Source organism: Notamacropus eugenii, chromosome 1 (assembly GCF_028372415.1).
Source record: "Notamacropus eugenii isolate mMacEug1 chromosome 1, mMacEug1.pri_v2, whole genome shotgun sequence".
In the NCBI taxonomy this organism is placed as follows: Eukaryota; Metazoa; Chordata; class Mammalia; order Diprotodontia; family Macropodidae; genus Notamacropus; species Notamacropus eugenii.
In genome coordinates, this window is record NC_092872.1 from 525,567,019 (window position 1) to 525,588,772 (window position 21,754).

At 36.9% G+C, this 21,754-nt stretch overlaps 1 protein-coding gene and 1 pseudogene across 2 annotated transcripts in view; one reads left to right on the forward strand and one right to left on the reverse strand.

The window, feature by feature from the left end:
• The window catches only part of DNAJC27 (DnaJ heat shock protein family (Hsp40) member C27), a 51,871-nt gene that overhangs the window by 11,086 nt on the left and 19,031 nt on the right, over positions 1-21,754 (reverse strand). The window contains exons 3-6 of one of the 2 annotated variants that reach the window (XM_072633879.1): positions 21,563-21,632; positions 17,706-17,870; positions 6,088-6,210; positions 5,331-5,477 (exon numbers count right to left, since the gene is read on the reverse strand). In XM_072633879.1, coding sequence (XP_072489980.1) covers positions 5,421-5,477; positions 6,088-6,210; positions 17,706-17,870; positions 21,563-21,632 — 415 coding nt within the window. In that variant the 3' untranslated portion in view covers positions 5,331-5,420. Of the gene's footprint in view, positions 1-5,330; positions 5,478-6,087; positions 6,211-17,705; positions 17,871-21,562; positions 21,633-21,754 lie in introns of those variants that run through there. The other variant, XM_072633878.1, reaches the window with a different exon arrangement.
• Positions 6,306-9,602, forward strand: LOC140529711 (carboxypeptidase N catalytic chain-like; annotated as a pseudogene).

Here is a 21,754-nt window from a genome sequence, read left to right on the forward strand (position 1 = left end):
TGCATCTTTGCAAACCAAGGTGGTGTGATTATTTATTCTGTCTGTAGTTATATAGTACTTGTTGTCTTCCCCAGTAGAATGTAAGTTCCTTCAGAGAAGGTACTGTTTCATTCCCTCTGTGTCCCCATCCTCTATGTGCCTAGCACATAGTAGGTACTTCATACTTGTTGAGTGACTGTCCTCCCACATTCTAACAACTGTCTTTTCCTTTTTTTGCCATCTTTGCCAATGTAGCAGTGTGAAGAGGAAGCTTAGAGCTGTTTTAATTTGCATTTCTCTTATTTCGGACCTGGAACCATTTTTCATATGGCTATTGATAGCTTGGATTTCTTCCCTTGAGTCTGCTTAGTGTATACTTTAACCATTTATCTTTTGGAGAATGGATCTTGTTTTTACATATATGAATTAGTTCCCTCAGTCTCTTGGGTATCAAAATGTATCGGAGAAACTTTGTGCAAACATTTTCCTCCTCCTCCCAACATCCCCCTCTTCTTTCTTCTTCTCTCTCCTTCTTCTTCACTGAGTAGAGTCTCTGAGAAGAGCTAGGGTTAAGGCCTACCTCTGACACATGCTGGGTGCATGTGTTAGGTTAACTCATTCATTCTCATTCTAGGCAACTCTCTAAGACTTCAGATGGTATTTTTAGAGTGAATATCCTATACTAATGAAATCACAGGTTCAATCTGTACCCCTTCTAATTTTAAGTGCATTAATTTTGTTTCTGCAAAAATTTTTCAAAATTACACAATCAAAATTATCCATTTTATCTCCTGTGATCCTCTTATACTCTTGTTTGGTCAAGTATCCTTCTCCAGCAGTGAAATTTCCTTTCCTGATCCTCTAATTTGTGGACCTTTTATATATAAGTGGTGCATCCATTTGCAGCTTACTGTGGCATAAGTTTATCTAAATGTAATTTCTGCCAGACTACTTAACAGTATTTCTAGTAGTTTCTTCTTAAATAGTATATCCTTTCTCAGTAGTTGGGGTCTTTGTCCTTATCAAATACTATACTACTATATTTGCTCCTGGATCTTGTGTATTTAATCTGTTGCCCTGATCACCTTTTTCATTTTTTTAACAAATACAAATAATTTGGATGATGACTGCTTTGGAGTAGAATGAACGAAAAAGAATTTAAGTAATTGCTACGTGCAAAGTGCCATGCTAGGCACTGGGGATATAAACAGAAAAGTAATCTAGTCCCCCAAAATTCACCCCTAATGAGTTCATGCTCTAAAGGAGGGAGACAACAATGCAGGAGTTCGCAGGTGCAAGTCAGATGAAAGACCCAGAGGTCCTTAGGGTACAGTAGTAAAGTTTTGTCATCTTCATTAATAAAACATGTCAGTTTCTGCCAATGAACCACTTCATAGGACCAACGACTTTGGAAATGAGAACTTTCTTTTCGACAACTTCAGTAACTATGGCTATTGAAGAAGCACAGCTGCAGAGGGAGTTAGTTGCCAGGCTGCTTCCTCATAAGAGTTACACTTCCCAAAAGGATGGCTACTGGGATAGGCCACAGGGGTGGGAAGTCTGTGAGGTCACATGTGGCCCTCTAGGTCCTCAAGTGTGGCCCTCTGACTTAATCCAAACTTCAAAGAACAAATCCTCAAGGGGACAAAAGCTTTGTCAGTACAACAGGGGAGAGGAAAAATTGGCTGTTCCTTTTGGGCTTACCTGCCTGTCACTGGAAGTCAGTTGGCAGATGGTAGAGGTGGTAGGAGGCTCCTTATTCACAGGAGCTGCTCCCCAGATGACTGCCATGGTGGCCAGGCTAGAAAAAGAGCTGATGGTCTGGAGGGTGTTGCTGTCCCCAGGACTCTTGAGACCACCTACCTATCACTGATTATTGGTTGGCAGCTATACAGATGGTAGCAGAGATAGCAAGCTCTTTCTCCATAGTGACTACTGCCCCAAATGATAAGTGTGATGGACAGACTGGAAGCAGAGCTGGTAGTTTGGGGGGCACTGGTGTTCCTGGGGCTCTTAGGCTTGCTCTTTTGCCACTGGTAATTGGCTGGCATTTGGTGCAGGATGTGGCAGGTTGCTTTCCTAGGTGATGGCTTTGGTGGCAAGACTGGAAGCAGAGCTGGTGTAATGGAGAGAGCTGTTGTTCCCAAGGCTCTTGAGCTTGCCTGTCCTTCCATGGCAGTTGGTGAGAAAGGGATGGTAGGTGATTTTTTTTCCCATATTATTTGTCCCTTAGTGGTCTGAAGGGTGCTACTGTTCTTTGGGCGTTTAGGTTTACTTGCTTGTCCAAGGCACTTGGTGTTCATGATGGCAGAGATGGCAGGGCCCTTTCTCCACAGGAGTTACTCTCCTGAGTGGGACCTGGAGAGGTTCATTGGAAGTAGAGTCAATGGTCTGGGGGCTGAGATGTGGTACTGTGAGGCTTTCTTCCTTCTTACTTTCTTTCGTTATTTTCTTTGAGTCTTGACACTCTTTTTCAAGAAGAATTTTGATATATTTTTTTAGTTCTATAAAGTAAGAATTTTGTGGTTTGGCCAAAAATTGATTAAGCAAATTAATTTGTATAGTAATGTCATTTGTATTACATGGTCACAGTTTGACCATAAGCAACCAACCTCCCTAAAATTATTTAGGTCTAGATGCCTTTATTTTCTTACAGAGTGTTGGAAAACTGTATTCATATAATTTCTGTATGTATCTTAGAAGATGAATTCATATATTTCATATGTTTTGCAGTAATTTTGAATAGAATTTGTCTCTTATTGGTGGGTTTTGTTCCTAATATACAAAAAAGTTAATGGTTTACACGGTTTATTCTTTTTTAAAAATATACTTTTTCTTTTTTTTAATTCTATGCTTGCCATATATCAGTTAACATAAATATTTTCATATAAAAAAACAGAAAAAGAGGCTTGTATATGGAACGGAGCATTTCCAACACAAACAATTTGTGTTTTTGTAAAAGCAAAGGACAAATTCAATATGTTTGAGAAAAACTATAATGCTTATGCCTGTCTCCAAATTTCTATCTCTTTTCTTCCAAGTTTTAAAAAAATTCAACTCCTTTCTTTTTCTTTACATCATTATTTTTCATTCACTTCCCAAATTCCCTCTCCTGTTAAAAACAAAACAAAACCAACCCTTCTCTTGTGACAAATAAGGACTGGAAAGCAAAAGGAATCTGCATGCTAGTCATATTCAAAAATGTTCATCTGATTGTGTGTTTGATTTCTAGCACTTCTCTGTTAGGAGGCAGAAGACATGATTCATTATCATTTCTCTGGAGTTGTGGCTGACAATTGCACTGATCAGAGTTTTTAAGTCTTCTGAGGCTGTCCTTCTTTACAAATATGTAGCCACTATAAAAATTTTCTGCTCACTTCACTCTGTATCAGGGTAAAGGTCCTTTATTTTTTTTATGGCACAATAATACTCTATTACATTCATATACCACAATTTGTTTAGTCATTCCCCAATCAACAGTTGAGGTTATCACTTTCCTCCACTGAAAAACAAAAACAAAAAACATCCCATGAGAAGCTTTGGAAACAGCCCTATTTTTAAGGAGTCCCCATCACAAATAAAGATGCTAACAATCTAAAAATAAAAACACTGTCTTTATAAACAATCTGAAAGGACACAAAATGGATTGGGTTACCTCCTTTTCTTGAAAATAACATTTCTTAGGAGATTTTTATGTATTAGTTTCTGAGAATATTTTTCTATCAGATAAGCACAAGATTTACATTGTTAAAGAAGAGTTATATAAGGTTGTAGGACCATATTAATGCTACGAGTTTGAACTACAGCACTTCAAAGCTTCTCTACCCACTGCAGGAAGATTATTTCCTATTCATGTTGGGTTTCAAGATTGTTTGATAGGAATATTGATTGTGAAGTCTTCTTCCAGCCCAGTTAATTTGGAATAAGCCTACTGTGGTATATGTTAGGACTTTTAAAGATGCAAAATAGAAAATACTCACTGCCAACTTACTAAGAATCACTGATTCAAAAGAACATTCTGATATGGTAAACCTTAGCAAATCAAAATAAATATCACGGATGCACTTTCATTCCCGCTCTCTGAGGCTATGATTCTGGGTCCATCTGGCTCCTATACAGATATTTTCTTTTCTTGTTCAGGGACTCAGAACCATACCATGCAGGTACAGAATGTGACAAAGTTCTGTAATCACAGTAATCAGATGCTGGAATTGAGTGGGCCCCAGAACACACTTAAGTTTTGCTAGCTAAACACTCAAGCCGAATGTGCCTACTTTTGTGTGCCCAGGTTAACTCACTGCTCTTCTTACATTCCTCCTACAAATCAAAGTACGCTATGGTGTTGGGTGGGGAGCCCAACCTCCTGAAGAATCAATCATACTTCAGAGTCAGAACAAAACTTATAGGACCTGTATCTCATTATCTCTCTCAAAATGCCTATAGATTCACATCCAAACACTACCTGTCCTCTCCTCTCCATCTCTATCCACTCCAGCTTATTCATTGTACAGTACATTTTCACTCACCCTCTGACTCACACCACTAATCATTCTTTTTTTTTTTTCTGTTTTGTTTTTTGCAATAGATTATTTTATTTTCTAATTAGCCCAGGGCCCAAATTCATGGCTTTCTTCCCTTTTTGCGTAAAGACTGTCCTCCTGAAAAGGCAATGAATCGGCCTCCAGATTCCTCCTCTTCAATTTTTTTTGACCATTGGACGTGAATTTTGAATGAAAGTGATCTTACCAAGTTTAAAGTCATAATTAGGAATTCCTCTTTTAATGTCTCCAGGTTTAACAGGGGAAGGACTGGGTTCTATGCCTTTCTTCTTCCCATCCAATCTGTTTCCAGAGCCAGAGAAGGCCCTGAACCCGAGCTCTCCAACACAGCCACAGATGGGGTCAGCTTCCACATCTGCCGTCTCCTCGTGCTGAGCCTGCTGCTCTGGCTCCTTGTAACCCAGGGGGGCATCAAAGTCGACGTTCATGTCACATTCTATGATAGATACGGCTTTATCTGGTTTTGTCTCCATCACGCGAAGCTCGTAGATCTTTTCATTGTAGTTGATTGCAATCACATCCCCAGTAGTCAGACAGGTAAAGTTTCTCAAAGCATTTTCCAATACAGCCTTAGGGTTGGTGATGTCCAGGAAATCTGGACTCTGGGGCTGGAATTTGGAATAAGTTGCCACTTGCAGGTTGACAATCTCCACTTGCACCAGGCCCCCCTCTTCCAAAAGCAGATTCTGCATCATCCAGTGGGGAAGATAGCAAACACCCTCATCTGCCACAAACTCCAACACGCCACAGTGGGTCATCCTGTTGGAGTTTTTATTGGTCAGTTTGAACAACATGGGATAGATGATATTAAGTCGACTAAGTTGATCCAGGGCTGAGGGTGGCATCATTATCTTCCCTCCTTTCTCCACACCTGACCTGTCATTAGGTCCTGCAAGCATGGGACACGGAGAAGCACTGATACTGGGTGGAGAAGCGGTTCTGGAAAATGCAGGGGATGGGGTGATCAAAGATATTGAAAGAGAACATTGCTGGAGATGGTCCCGAGCGCCTACGGCTTCTGAGGAGAAAACCCCAGTAAGTAGAGAGAGCGAGCGAGCTAGCGAGCGAGGGCCTGCCCACCACTAATCATTCTAAGTACAATACTAACTTTCCATCCTCTACACATACTCAAACTCTGCTCTCAACAACACACTCAGTGACATTCTCCCAGGAGCCAGTATTAGAAGTTGCCCTTACAATCTTTGTAACTCAAGGGGAAGAAGATTATTAATAGCCATTATCAACAAGGTCTCAGTTTTTAAGGCACACAGATAAAACCCCTTCCTAATCTCTCAATAAGCTGCTAATGTTAGGGATCAAAGGAAGTCTTTTAAAAAAATTCTTGTCTTATTTAATGGTTTATGATAAGGAGACTGAAAGACAGGCAAATACAAAGAAATTTCCTATCATAAAGGAGCTTATTTTCTAGGAACAATGACTCACTCATTCTCTTAATAAATATATTTTTTTTGGTTTACTGGTGTCTTAGAAGTTAAACTAAAACACGACGTGGATCAGTTCTGAAACAATCCTTATATCACTAAATTACCTGGAACATCTCATTGATTCCTTCTCCAGTTTGTGCTGAAGTCTCAAAATAAAGGAACCCTCTGCTTTCAGCCCAAAGGCGTCCTTCACTTTCATCTACACAGCGATGCTTGGTACAGTCAATCTTAAACAAGAAGAAAAAGTTATATTTAATAATTTTTGAATTCCTATAGAGTGGCTTAGCCAAATATTTCATCTAAAACAGATGTCAGTGAAGCGATGTCTGTAAGTATCATTAGGAGGAATAAAGGGTGGAAAAAGGAGGAGGGAAAAGGAAAATGAAAAGGTAATAATGAGAAAAAGAATAAGAAATACAGTTCATTGAGTAGCAAGCACTGTGACCAACAACTGCTTCAGAAACCACTCAATCTTGTATATTCTAGTTTACCTAATCTGTGCAAGAAAGAACATCAGTAGTTAAGTTATAGAACAGTTGTGCATAGATGTGAAAAAGAAAATAATTATAATTATTGAATTATGGCAACTGAATCAAAGATATTAAGAATGATTACAAATACTTTGTTCCTCTTGCTTAGCTTTCAGCTGATACACAATTAACTTTCTAATTGAACATTTAAATGGAATAGTCTGTTATAAACTCCTGGGAGTTTATAACCTACTGTGCTAAAAACAGGACACATATCACACTACCTATCAATGGATCTCAATGATTAGATCAATTGAAGAACCATAACAAACACACCAAAGACAATCAATGAACATGTTTTTGTGCTTCCTCGTACAACTTAGGTAGGAGTACCACAGTAATCAGCTTCATGCTCTGACCACTCTGATCTTCAAGAACACAGTGACAATAACATTTTACAGCACTTTACAGTTTGCAGGGGAACAGCTACATGACTCAGAGGATAGAGCACCAGGTCTGAAGTCAGGAAGACTCACCTTCCTGCGTTCAAATCCAGCCCCAGACCTTTCCTAGCTATGTGACCCTGGGCAAGTCACTGAATCTTGTTTGCCTCCGCTCCTCACTGTAAAATGAGCTGGGGAAGGACATGGCAAACTACTCCAGTGTCTTTGCCAAGAAAAAGCCCACGAAGTGTAGGGCATGACTGAAACAACAAAGTTGGCAGTGCATTTTACATTCATTATTTCATTTAACAACCTTGTGAGATGGGCACTCTAAGCATGATTATTGCCATTTTGCAGATAAAGAAACCAAGCCATGCCTCTGAGCGGTTAAATAACTGGTTTGTGGTCACACAGGTAATAAGTGACAAAATCTGAACAGAGATCTTTTTGACGCCAAGTTCAGTGCTCTATCTACCATGCCATACAACATGAATGTGACAAACCAGGGGGCAATGCTACAGTTTTAATACAAACTGTAGGTCAGTCCTTCAAAAGCGACACAACCTTGCCTTGGATCACATTCTGTATTTACACCTTTGTCCACTGTAATGGAAAGGCTAGAAAAAGTAAGTCAAATATAGCAAAGAAGAAAGTTAAGTTGTTTACAGATAAGTTGTGCTGGTTTAGCAGCAGGTAGTGGAGGATTTGGGGAGACTACAATGATAAAATATTGAATAATACTGTAGCCTTATGGCAGCTGGATTACTTACAGTATTGCTGTTGACCTTGTGACATATCCTCATTGCTGTCTGGCTCTCTCATGTATGTTATGCTATATAACTCCACTCATTATTACTGTGTTGTTCCTACTACTATCTGACAGAAGTAAAATTTATCTTAATTTTCTAAATCTCTTTCAACTATTAAAGTTAGCTAACCAAATTAGTTCTATTTCAGTTTTTAAAGTATTAACTCCTCTATCCCCCAAATGTTTATGAATCAGAATATTGACTTCAGGATTTTCAGATCCTTTCAACCATTTTCCCCACTATTTCTAGAAGTTTCCTATCTGTTTCTGTTTCCTATGTTTTTTTTATTAATTTTGTATTTATTTTTATTTTAAAGATACATTTTTCTTCAGTAGGGCTGGGATCTTCTCCAGGAGAAGCTAGAGAAAACTTGGGTGTCCTTGGATTCTGATGAGAAGAGATATCAGGGCTGGAGAAGAAGTGGATATCTCTGAAGAAAGGCCCAGGCAGATGTCAGAAGTACTCTCAGCCCTTTTCTGACTCCTGTTGCTGTTTAGGTGGGGTGGCCTATTGTGACATCAATATCATCATTATGATGATAAATTCATGACTTATACAAAATACATAATGAGTGACCCCACATCACTAATGTTTACAGCATCACTCACAGCAAGAAGGTATGATATCTCTATGTCCGGGAATTCAGTGACTTCCTGGGAATGTATGAGTCCTTGAAGACAGAATTTTATGTATGTCAGAAACATCCATGAGAGTAAAGTGTGAGGAGAGAGATGCTGTGAGAACTTTGTGAGTTCCTGTGCAAAGAGTACTGCCAGAGGAAAGAACATATTGTCTGGCTGATTCACGACACAAGGATTCACATCTTGCTTTCCGTGAACTTGGATGGTTATAAAGTAGTTGCACACCAGGGCCCAGAAACCAAGGAGTGTCTTGCTGGCCAAAACAATGCCAACAGAATAGACCTAAACCGAAACTTTCCAGATCTTAACACCTACATGTACTACAATGAAAATAATGGGGGGGGGGGGTGTCCAACCACCACATACACCTTCCAGACAACTGGAGAAATCAGGTGGAACTGGAGATTGAGGCTGTTACATATAAGCACTGGGTTCAGGGTTTCCATTATACTGCTGATATTCTCACTCCGGATGATAAGCTTTTCAGAAAACCGTTCTGTTCAGAAAGGCTATTCCAATGCACATGTATGTATGCATCTGGGTTGGAACTGTGGAGATGGATGATGGCTTCACCAGTGGAACTTCCTGGTATTCTGTCAGCAAGTGAATACAAGACTTCAATTACCTCTAATCAAGTGCTCTGATATCACTCTGGAATTGAATTGCAATAAGTTTCCATGCCAGGAGGAGCTGCAAAGGGAGTGGCTTGGCAACCAGCAGGCATTGATTAACTTCCAGGAAGAGATTCACCACAGCATCTAGGGAATGACACTTGATGAAAATAACAATGGTACTGTAGGAGCAGTGATTTCTATTAATGGGATTGTTCATGATGTCACTTCAGGTGAGTGAGCAAGGTGAATACTTCCCATTGCTATGACCTGGTACTTACGTTATCACTGCCACACCACCTGGGTATGGATCAGAGATAACTGACAGTTGGACCTGCAGAGCCAAAGCAGGTTAACTTTCAGCTCAAGAAAGACACCACTAAAGAATCTACTGAGTAAAAAGCCCCTATCAAGGTTCCCAATGACAAAATCCTCCTAAAGAAGATGTCATCCTGAGAAGTGGGCAAAGAGACATAGAGAAGCAGGCCCTGACTGTGTAGCAGGGTTCAGGTCACTCCTGACTTAAAATTAATCTCATCTTTATCACTATCTTTTACATAATTACTAATAATGTTAATTTTTAAAAAATTTATTGAAGATTTCATGAGTATGTCTCTATTTAGATCTCTTCATGTGTATGTGTGTATTTGCCTTATCAGATCTGTATTTTTATAGTTCTAGAATGTGTAAAAAAATAAGTTTAGCACTTCTGTCTTTTAATACTTATTTCTAATGCCAAATACATGGTCTCCTTTTATAAAAGTGCCATGTGATGCTAAGTAATATGTATATTTTTTAGTAAGCCTATTCAAAAGGTGCCTTGAAGGACACCCACAGTTAAAGGGCATGACCTAGAAAAAGATCTCTTAAAAAAAAAATGACAAAGAAAGGTCAGACATACAAGAACCAGGAGAAGGCAGTGTCATGAAAATTTAGAGGGGAGCAAGTATCCAGGAGAAGAAAGTACTGCAAAGATGTGAAGAAATATGAGGGCTGAGAATAGGATACAATCCCCAGCTACTGGGGTAAGAACTTACTATGTGACAAAAATTGATACAGAAACTTGAAAGTAGTTAGGAAAACAGAAGAAAACTGGAAAAGAGAAACTGGTAAAACTTTATCTCACACCATATACCAAGATAAGGACCAAACAGATACATGACTTAAGGCTAATCTTCCCCACTTCTCCCCCACCCCCACTCAAAAAAATCAGAGGAACAAGGAAGAAATTATCTTTCAGATCTATGGCTAGGATTCACCTGTAATTAAGGGATAAAGAGGATTATGGAAGAAAAAATAGATAATTTTAATTAAATAAAACTTAAAAGCTGTGGCTTTTTTTTTTTTTGGACAAACAAAACCAATGAGGTAAAACAAGAAAGGAAAGGGGTAACTGGGGAAAATCGTTAAATAAATTTCACCGTAAAGGTCTCATTTCCAGGATATACAACAAACAGACTCAAATTCATAAGAATCCAAGTGCTTCATAACTAATAAATGGTAAAGGGATATAGCAGTTTTCTTTTTCTTGTTATTGTAAATAGTTTATTAGAGTACTGGAAAGAAATGTTCATTGACTGATAGAATTCACTTATTAATATACTTGGACTTAGGAATGTTTTTGGAGTTCATTTACGGCTTGTTGAATTTCTTTTTCAGATACCGAGTTATTTAAATAATCTATTCCTTTTCTGTTAACCTGGGTATTCTATGTTTTTGTAAATATTCCTCCATTTCTTTTAAGTTATCATTTATTACCATATAACTGGACAAAACAGTTTCTAACAGTTTCCTTTATTTCCTCTTTAATTGTTGTAAATTATCCTTTTTCATGTTTGTGATAATTTTCCTTTCTCTTAAAAAAATTGAGTAGTCTACTGTTGATTTTAAAAATATATGCTAGTTTATTTATTAATTCAATTATACTTTTTGCTCTCAATGTTATTATTCTTTCATTTAATATTCAGAATTTTACACTGTTACTCGGAAATTTTTTATGTGTTCAAGTTTTTCAACTGCACACCCAAACTACTGATTTGTTCTTTCTTTTGTTGATGAGAGTGTTTAGTCATAAATTTCCCCATCAGAATAGCTTTAGCTGTACGTCACAACGTCTAGTATGTTTTCTCACTGCATTACTGCCATTTATTTCTATAGTTTCTATTATTTGTTCTTTGATCCAAAAGTACTTAATAATTATGAGCCCCAAATTACTTTAAAATTCTTTCTTTACGGGTTTTTATTGGCTATAACCTTCAGCACGTGATATGTTTACTATTTCTACTTTTGTACATTTTTGATGAGATTTTTTATGACCCCAAAATGATCCATTTCTGTAAAGTGTCATTACAGCTGGCAGATAATGAATGTAATTTCCTTTCTATTCCCATTAAGTAATCACAAGAGATCTGTAACTTATCTTCTCCAAGGAACTTAGTTCTTTTCCTCTAAAATTATTTTCAATTTATCCTGAATATATCTTTTTATCCATAAAATTATGTACATTAGATTAGAACATGGCCTCCTTGAAAGAAGGGACTGAGTTGGGTTATTTTTCTCTAAAATGCTTTTCTTTGTATCCCCATAAGTTAATTAAGTGTCTAGAACAGGGATGGGGAAACTGTGGCCCCGAGGCCACATGTGGCCCTCTAGGTCCTCAAGTGCAGCCCTTTGACTGAATCCAAATTTCACAGAACAAATCCCAATTTGTTTTGTAGAATCTGGATTCAGTCAAAGGGCTGCACTTGAGGACCAAGAAGGCCACAGGTTCCCCATCCCTGGCTAGAACATAGTAGGTGCCTAATAAATGCTTAATGACTTGACTAAAAAGGATTTCTTTAGTTTATCCTATTCATTAATTCTCTTCCTTTTCTGTCCTACATTTTTATTATCTGCTTCATAATCTTTATAGTTATTTATTTCATCTTTCGTTTATCTATTTTCTTTACGGAAACTTCTAAAATATCAAGTTTTGAGTTCTCACTTCTGAACAATTTCTGTTATTCCATCATTCCCCTTCCTCATTTTTGTCTCTTGTGACTCATTTTTAGAAATATCAATTCCTCAGGGAGGCAATGGTAATAGAATCATTGCCCTATGATAGAAACGTCCCTTTGTGCCAAACAGTGCAGTCTACTTCTACTCTCTCCCTCTTCCCAATAATATTCTTTCTCAATTGCCATGCAGTCTTCTCTCTGACTCCATGTTCTCCCACTCTTCTTAATGCCAGTTGCCCCTACAAGCTCTAATCCTCTTCCTGAGACAGGATATTGTCTAAAAAGGCATAATACTCTCTCACAGGAAGTAGTTTATGTGAGCAACAAATCTCTGCGGATTAGACTCATGGTAAAGTCCAGGTCTCTTTTTACCAAATATGAGACTGTTTTTCAGAGGAACTCTCTCCCACCAATGAGACCTCTTCCATCTCTTAATTCCTAAATAATTCAGGAATTATTTTCCCTACATTGTTAACCAAAAACTTGATTACAGTACATTACACATTTCCTCTACTGAATCTCTTCTCTATCTCCTTTTATGCCCCTTCCAATTCCACCACTGAGTCCTGTAAAATACATTGATTCACCTGTAAAGGGGGGGAAAGGTGCAAAGTTTAGGTCGTGTTGTTTTAAGCCTATTATCACTTCTATTTCTTAAAGTTCTGTTGCCATCTTTTTCCCCTTTAAATTTTTTTTTAGAAAGAGCTCTCTGAATGATCCTTGTGTTTTCATTTTCTTAAAAAAACTCACGATTTTTTTTCTTTCTTACATTTCTTTTCCTTTTAGAGAATTACACCATCTAGAAATGGGACAATTTATTTTGTTACATGTGCTTTCCTTGATGGTTGTCTTTATTTACCTTTCTTCTGTTTCTGCTGTTTAGAATGTTCGTAAGTAGAATAGTAAGCTCATGACTGGTATTTTTGCAAGGGAGGTGATAGGAGTACTTCAAATGCCTCTGATACTGAGTTTTTTGTTGTTCATGATTTGGCTCAGGTTGGTAGAGTATTATTTTGGGTTGCACCTTGAGTTCCTCTGCCTTCTGGAAAATAATGTTCCATGCCCTTCTGTAGTTTCTGGTGAGTATGTTATAGTTTTTGTATCTGAATTTCCTTTCCATTATACCTGAATGTCTTTCTCTTGGTCATCTGTAACATTTGTTGTCACTGGAATTGTTAAATGTTTTTACTATGTCTTGGAAGTTTGGTGCATAGGTTTTTGTTTTGTTTTGATGGAGGTGATTTGTGGATTCTTTTGACTGGTATTTTGTATTCTGCAATCAGAAGATCTGGGCATTTAAAAAAATAATTTATTTCATATATGTTCACATTTTTGTCATGTTCTTCTGGAACGCCTATGATCCTTAAGGTGTCTCTGTATAACGTCTTTCAGATGAATGCACTGATCATACATTCTTTTGACATTAATGCTTTTTTTGCTTCTCCTAGATTGTCCTTCACTTCAGCATATTTGTATTCTCATTTTTTTGGTTTTTCTTTCACTGTTTTGCAGATTTGCAACCATGGATTCTATTCTGCTAATTATTTCTGCTATACAGGTCATAAACTCTTGCTCCTTTTTAACGTTTTTGTTCCCTTTTAACTTCTTTCAAGTTCTGGTTTTCCTCTTGGACCAATCAAGAACATAATGCTGCAGTACCATGTTCTCTTGGGAGTACACAAAGTCCTTCCCGGGTTTCATAAGTTATGCGTTAAATTTCCTCTGTCTTGCAATACTTATTGTCAGATATCTGTAGTCTTTTCAATTTGCCTTCTAGTTTAGTTTTAGTATCTCCCCTATATTTATCTACTTGTGTGTTACTTTTTAAAATGTTTTCTTTCTCCTGTGATCTTTGGAAGTTCTAGTCTTTTTTCCTTCTATTTCCCTAGCATTCACTTTCTGACTCCTTCCTCTTTGATGATGGGGCTCCTGGGGCTGAACCTCAAAGCTGTGTTAGCTTCTTCTGACAATGGGGGATTCATTTTTCATTGGCCTTTATCATTGCCCCAAGTAATTTTGAGGGGAAAGGCCTGGCTTCAGCTGGATTCTAATCCCCTTTCCTTCAGGTTTCAAGTAGTTCTGTATGATGGCACCCTGCATGAGTTCCCTCTATTCTTTAGTTCTCTGGATGAATAACTGTCCCAGGTAGAGTATGGTCCTACTCTCCTATGCCTTCCTTTCTTCCTGAAGTGAATGAGCAAGTTGAGGTCCACTACTGTTGCCACAGAATAGTGGGGTAAGGGTTGCAGGTTCCCCCATACCTGGGCTAGAGTGTTCTGGCAGAGACTACAGCAGCAGCTAAGAAATGTCTGAGTGGGCCCCACAAGGCAGTAGATCAGGTGGTAGGCTCTGCGAGAGTGTAGAGGCTGGTGGAGCAGGGATTAGTGAGCAGGTTAGGAATGAGTGTTTTTCACTGTTAAATCTTAAAGTTATTACTTGTTTGGCTTCTTCGTTTCCTGGTCTATGGCGTCAGCTATAATTGCTCTATATCTGACACATACTTCCTCATTGAAAGAAAAAACAGTAGGAACTAATCAGGAAAAATTGTCTAGTCCTCTGTCTTGTTGGTCATGTAACTAAATATATTTTTATAAATAAATATGGATATATTTTCATGTGCTATACCTTTTTGTGTTAAGCACAATACTTATTTTTACTCAAACATCAGATTATTTCTATTAGAATCAGAAGTTCATATATTTTATTTCTAAAAATACATGAGATAATGTATTATTTTAAATAGTTGGCAAACTTTAAATTGTGGCAAATATCAGTTACTATTATTATTAATATTATGCATATTGAAGTCTTAACTATACATTGAAAAAGGTTTAAAACATAGTATTTTTGTTAAGAACATAGTATTCAACTCAATTGCTTAAGGGGATTTTTTTATTTATGGATTTCTGTTAAAGTTCCTCAAGGTTTTATCTTTGAAATATATTCTTTTGTTTCAAACAGCATTGCCATTTTTTTTTAGGGAGTTTAATTTTACATTTTGAAACTTTTGCATCTTTTAGTCTAGTTTTATGATTTCTCCTTTGTTGTCTTTAAGAAGTAACTGGTAAGTTTTTTTCTCTCTCGGTATCTGATACATTTTTATTTATCTTTATAAGGTTACAGTTTAACAATTACGTGCCTTGGAGAAACAAAGTTAAGATTTCTCTGTGCATGAGTTCTATTCATTTTCTCTCTAAAGCCTTTATTGTATTTATTATGCAACTAAACTTATCCTTTGATATTTCAACTCATTCATTAGATATTTCAAATTGTGTTTATGAAGAAATTTTACACTCTGGCTTTTTTTAGTAAGATTTCTTCATTGTACCTTACTTTCTATTTAAGAATGGGAGTAGTAAAAAAGGCAAGCAAAGTAGAGAGAGAGGCCTTCCCGGTAGGATAAATGATATGAGCAACAAAACCAATTTCCCCCAAGCCTGATGGCTGATTTTAAGGGCAGGGAAATAATGGTGACACACTAGGTGACCCACAGACTGAGGAGGGTGGGTAAAGGAAGTTGGGAGATTACCTACAATTTCCAGCTAGATTAATTTGACTTTGGTCAGACAGGGGAGGAGGAGTTATCCACACCTTTGGCCAGCCTAAAGGGATTATAGAAGAGTTGGAGAAGATCTAAGGAGGAAGACAGGAGGGCTATTGGAATTCCTATGGCTTATGTGTGTCACAGGAAGAGAATGATCTTGATTGGTGAGCAGAGGAATCCTGAAGATCTTGTTAGGCATACAGTGAATCATGGCACTACCTGGGCTCTGCTCTAATTGGGTAATTTAGCAAAGTAAGAAGTTGCTCTCTGCTAAGTGGATCGAGTAAGATTCCCCATATCTTTGGTAAGGGTCAGAAGTAAAGGTGTTAGAAAACTCCCAGAAAGCTCTGGAGTAAAGCCAGAAATTCTGTGCATAAGGATGAGGCACTCAGGATAAGCTGAATCTCTGATCCTATGACTAAGGAGCTAAAGGACTTTTTTTGTTGTTGTTGTTGATTTTAAAACATGATGGGGAATGATTTGCTATTAGAGTATAGAAACAGCTTGCTTAATTGTCTGGAATCTACATATAGATTGTGACAGAGAAGACACCACACAAGATAGGGCCATCATTTAGGGTACATCTCAGGAATATATATAGATAGATAGATAGATAGATAGATAGATAGATAGATAGATAGATAGATATAGATATAGATATGAATCTGTCTATCCATCCATCCATCCATCCATCTATCTATCCATCCATTCATCCATCTATCTATATGTATATTCCAGGCATGGAAAGGTTCTATGAGTGAGTTACTAGGTTAATGTATTAGGTCTTGGAAATCTCACCTAAAAGACTACAAGTTTCAGAGAGAAACAAATTAAATGATAAGGAGAGATTTTGTATTAGATAGACTAAAAAGTCTATGTTAAAAGAAGATGATACGGATTTATTCACCACCATCAAAACTGGCAGACAACTTGAAGACTGATGATTAAACAATAGCAAAAAAAGTAATAATAATGAATATTTACATAGAATTTTAAGATGTGCAAAGCCCTTTATGAATATATCTCATTTGAACCTTACAACAACCCTCTGAGGTAGGAACTATAGGTATTTTTATCCTCATTTAGAGATGAGAAAACTGAGAATCAGAAATTAACATTAATTAATTAGGCATTAACATGTTTCTAATCATAGAGCTATGTGTGACAGAAGCCAAGATTTGAATACAGGACTCCCTGATTCCAAGATCAGAACACTATTCAATATGACATTCTGTCTAGAAACTAGACGTGAAACCCCAGAAAAATGAAAAATACATAATTTCAGAAAATGTCTCCTTTCCCTATTTCTCTTTGCTTCCATTACATTTAGTAGAACTGTAAAACAATATAGCTTAGTAGGAACAGCCATAAATAACTAAGCAATGGACCCCTCCAGTGCAAATGCAGTAATCCACTGAGATGGTCTCCAAAGACAGCCTTTCCCCTCAATATGCTTTGTTACCAAAATCAAAAGCTGCAGGTCATGAAACTCACAATAAAGCTTACCAATAGCAGCCAACCTAAGGATCTGTTTTAAAATTGTCTCTGATTCTTTAGAACAGTGATTTCAAAGTCAAATGGAAACTGCATATTGATTTAGAAAACCAAAAATTAACATTATATTCTATGTATTTCAATTTGTTTATCTTTTCCCAATTAAATTTTGATTTGGTTCCAAGTACTCTGGGAAAGTACAGGGCCACATGCTGTCTTTGGGGTACAAGTTTGACACTTCTGCCCTTGAAGATCTGGAGTTTACATACTTCCCCTAAATTGCTATTTCAGCAGTCTTTAGTTCAGAATGCTCAAATTCATATTCTATCCCATCTATTGATAGTATCTGAGGCTCTCTCCAACTCTGAGACTCTGTGGCTTTCAATGGCTTGGGAGATGATCAATCCTCATTACGGTGCCCTATCACCTGAAGTTTATAAGAGCCTTCTTAAAAGAGTGAACATCTGACCTTCAATGTTAATTAGGCAGTGTGTGTAACTATTAGCACTAGACGTTCAGGACCTATTCTTGCAACAGTGATACAAGCATCCCTCTCCTCTTTAGAACACTGCTAAGTCACTTAAAATGTTGCCAAATCTCTGGTAAAATATAATACTGATATTAATTGTTCTCCACTTGATTATCAAAGCTAAAGGCCATACTTTCAACATATTATATCTAATATTTTGATATGTTCAATTCCAATGTAATTACCTTATTGGCGCAGACTGCAAATATAATATTGTCCATGTTTCCATGAGGTCCAAGCTCTTGCTTCATTTCTGCCAGCCAGCTATCAAGAGCCTCAAAAGAGTCCTTTTGGCTAACATCATAAACTAGGATGACACCTTGTGTGTCCTTGTAAAACTCATTTCGAACCTATAAAAAGGTAAAGATATATATGTAGGTTTCTAATCTGTTCTAAAATTTTTCATAGATTTTACACAAATAAAAGCAGTGAAGTCAGAATAATAAGAAAAGATACATAATAGGAAAAAGTCGGAAATAGCATAAATCCAGAAAGTAGTGTGGTCAAAGGACACAACAAGCAATTCTGACAGAAGGCACATAGACTGTCAATAATGATTTGAAAGAATATTCAGAATCCAAATTTTGAACTAATAATGTATTCAACAAAGAAGTCCATGTAAAAATTGAACAAAAAATAGAAAATTAATAACTAATAAAACATTTTGCTCACATTTTATTACAGTTTACATAGCACTTTCCCCACAAGAACCCTCTGAGATACAGAGAATAATCATCAAGTATTACCTCCTTAGATAAAGAAAGTAAAATGAAGTCATTTAATTCAGGGTCACCTGGTAAAAAGGCTCAGTCTGAACTTCAACCCAAATCTTTTACCCCATGGCAAGTACTCTTTATGCTGCCTCTATAGTACATTGCTTCAAATACTGTTCATCTTCAATAGAGCTCCATAAAAAATATGAACTACAGCCAAGTTATTTTCATCTACGAGCTTTATGGAATTCTTCAATCATGTCTCTTTAATAACTGAAATGAATATGTACAAGAAATGAAATGTGGCACTAGAGTAACCAATTGTCTCACTGTTTAACTATTTACACTAATATATGACTGAAAGTAAGTTTAGAAAAGCATGGGAAGACTTATTATGTCCTGATGCAGAAGGAAGAAAGTAGAGCCAAAAAGAAATGGAAATTGAGGGGATGTCTATCAACTGGGGAATAGCTGAACAAGTTGTGCTATATAAATGTAATCAAATATTATATGATCAGCAGGCAGACTTAAGAAAAACCTGTAAAGACTTATATGAACTGACACTGAGTGAAGTGAACAGAACCAGTAACATAGTAACAGCAATACTGTGCAATGACTAACTTTGATAGACTTATCTCTTCTTAGCATTTCAAGGATCTAAGACAACTCCAAAAGATTCATGATGGAAAATGCTGTCCACATCCAGAAAAAGAACTATAGAGTTTGAATGCAGATAGAAGCATGTAATTTGCTCTTTCTCTGTTCTTTTTGTTTGTTTGTTTTGGTTTCTTCTTTCATGTTGTCTCTCCCATTGGTTCTAATTCTTCTTTACAAAATGACTAATGTGAAGATAGGTTTAATATGAATGGACATGTAGAGTCTATATCAAATTATATGCCATCTTGTGGTGGGGGGAGGGGAGAGATGGGGAGAAAATCTGGAACTCAAAATCTTATGAAAGTGAATGTTGAAAACTAAAAATAAATTAATTTTTTAAAACGAAATAAAGTAGAGCCAAGAGGACAACACACATAATGGATACAATGATGTAAATGAAAACAATAAAATTTAGGCTAAATGTAACCAGTCTTGATCTCAGATGATCAACTTAACTGGTTTTCTTTGTATAAAAGGCAGTTTTATGGCAAGGTTATCAGGAAGTGACTAATGTAAAAAAAAGCAGCAATAAAACATTTTTTAAAAGAAAATTAATAACGTTATTAAGTTAAGTGAAACATAATGAAATAGGAGATAGCCCACCTCAAAGCCAGGAAGACTTAGGTTCAAAATTCTACCTATGACAACATACTAGTTGTGTAACACTGCTTAATTTAATTAATTTCCTCATCCAGGAGCTTCCTATAAAACTGAAACCATAAATTCAGTTCCTATCTCTATCAGTAAATTGCAGAGGAAAGGGCCACTACCTACATGCAAAAAGCACCACTCATGTCATGTACAGGAAAAAAAAAAATTTAACGCAAAGCTTGGCAAGCTTATTGTATCTTCTTCACAAAATCAAGGCTGAAGAAGGAGACTAGAATTTCAGGTTAAATGTCTCTAAAATCAGGGAGAGGAAGAAACTTTAGCTTCTGGGCCAGGTCTAATTATCAAGTTAATCTGATTTGGCCTGCTGTAATTATATAAAATTAAGCATCTGTCAGAGAGTGCTAACTCTATCACTAAAGCTGTTAAATTAAACTGAACACATATTTGAAAGGTGGTCAGCAATAAGACATGGTACCTAAATTCACTGGAGAAAGTTTTTCCCTTGGTAAATCCCTCCGGTAAATCCCTTAATAATTCTAAAGATGGCTTTCTAAAATATTAGACAGGTGATCAGAAATAAGTCATCAGTAAGTGGTGTGGATAGTAGAAGTGAAGAATCTACTATAGGAAGTAACGACACTGTTAACGAATAATCAATGTTCAAAGGGACCTAAGCTATCAGGACTGGGACAAGAAGAGGGTTGATAGGGTTAGCTCAGAGAATATAATCTTGATGTGTATTGGGGAAGAAGAAATTTGACCCAGCTTGGGACTAGGTAAAAGGAGAGTAGTTTTGGCTTTTGACAAGGGCTACACTGGCAACAACATTAGCTAGAAATAGTAATCTAGGCCACTTCAGTGAAATAGATTTCTGGGTGTTGATGGATTAAGAAATTTCTATTCATTTTGTAATTATGCAACACTATTCTATCTAATGTCTACTGTTACCTGACTTCTCTTTCTCAGTCCTCTTGAGTCAATCTCCATCAAAATTCCATTCCCTAATCATGAATGTCTCATATGATCTCTCTTTTCCTTCTACCCTAGATCTTCAAGAGATCTCATGCGTGCCCATGCATTCAATTATCATCTCCATGCAGACTTCCAAGCCCCAATCTTACCCAAAATCCAACATGGATCTAACTATGTTGAAACATTTATATTAATTTTGGACAGTTAGGAACACATTTGAAAAGCTATAAAAATATCTGGTTTGACTATTTATAACATAACCAATGAACCTATTACTAACCCTATTTCAAGGGATAACAGAAGAAACTTGTACAAATAATTATTTGTAATCAGGTTACAACTCAGAGGACAAATGACTAATACAATTTAGGTCAACCTAGCTCTATCTATGTAATATAAATACTGCTTGTTTCCAAACAACTTGATTTTCATTGGCTAGCCTTCATGCCTAGAATGTTCTCTCTCCCCACCTCTGCCTCTTGGCTTCCTCAAGATTCAGATAATCCCACATTCTGTAGTAGACTTCTCAACCTTCCTCAATACTCTTAATACTAATGCCTTCCCTTGAAAAGTGGGCACATAGGTGGCACAGTGGATAGAGTGCCAGGTCTAAAGTCAGGAATACTCTTCTTTCTGAGCTCAAATCTGGCCTCAGACACTTACTATCTGTGTGACCCTGGGCAAGTCACTTAATTCTGTTTGCCTCAGTTTCCTCATCTATAAAGTAAGCTGGAGAAGGAAACAGCAAACTGCTCCAGTATCTTTGCCAAGAACATCCCAAATGGGGTCACAAAGAGCCATACATGACTGAAATAACTGAACACCAACAACACCCCTTGGAGAACCTCCACCAGCTGCACTGTATGTTATGTATACAGCTATTTGCATCCTTTCTCCTCCATCAGAGTATGAGCCACTTGAGGGCAGGGGCTGCTTGTGCCTTTCTTTGTATCCCAATCATTGAGCACAGTGCCCAGCACAGAGTAAGCATTAATAAATGCTCATTGATGAACTAAAAAACAAAAAACAAAGATCCCACATTCAGGATACCACATAGAAAACTTCATAATTTTTTTTTTATTTCTTACCTCATAGAAGAATGGATGTCCCGCCATATCAAAGATGTTAACTTTGATTTCTCTGTCTCTGATGTATATTCTGAAATGTTCAAATATAAATTATTTCAAAAGAGGCCAAAGTTTGTTTAATGAGGCTCTTTATAAATGTGCATGTCATTTATAGATTTTCTTTTCAAAAATCATTTTATTTAAATTTTTTTT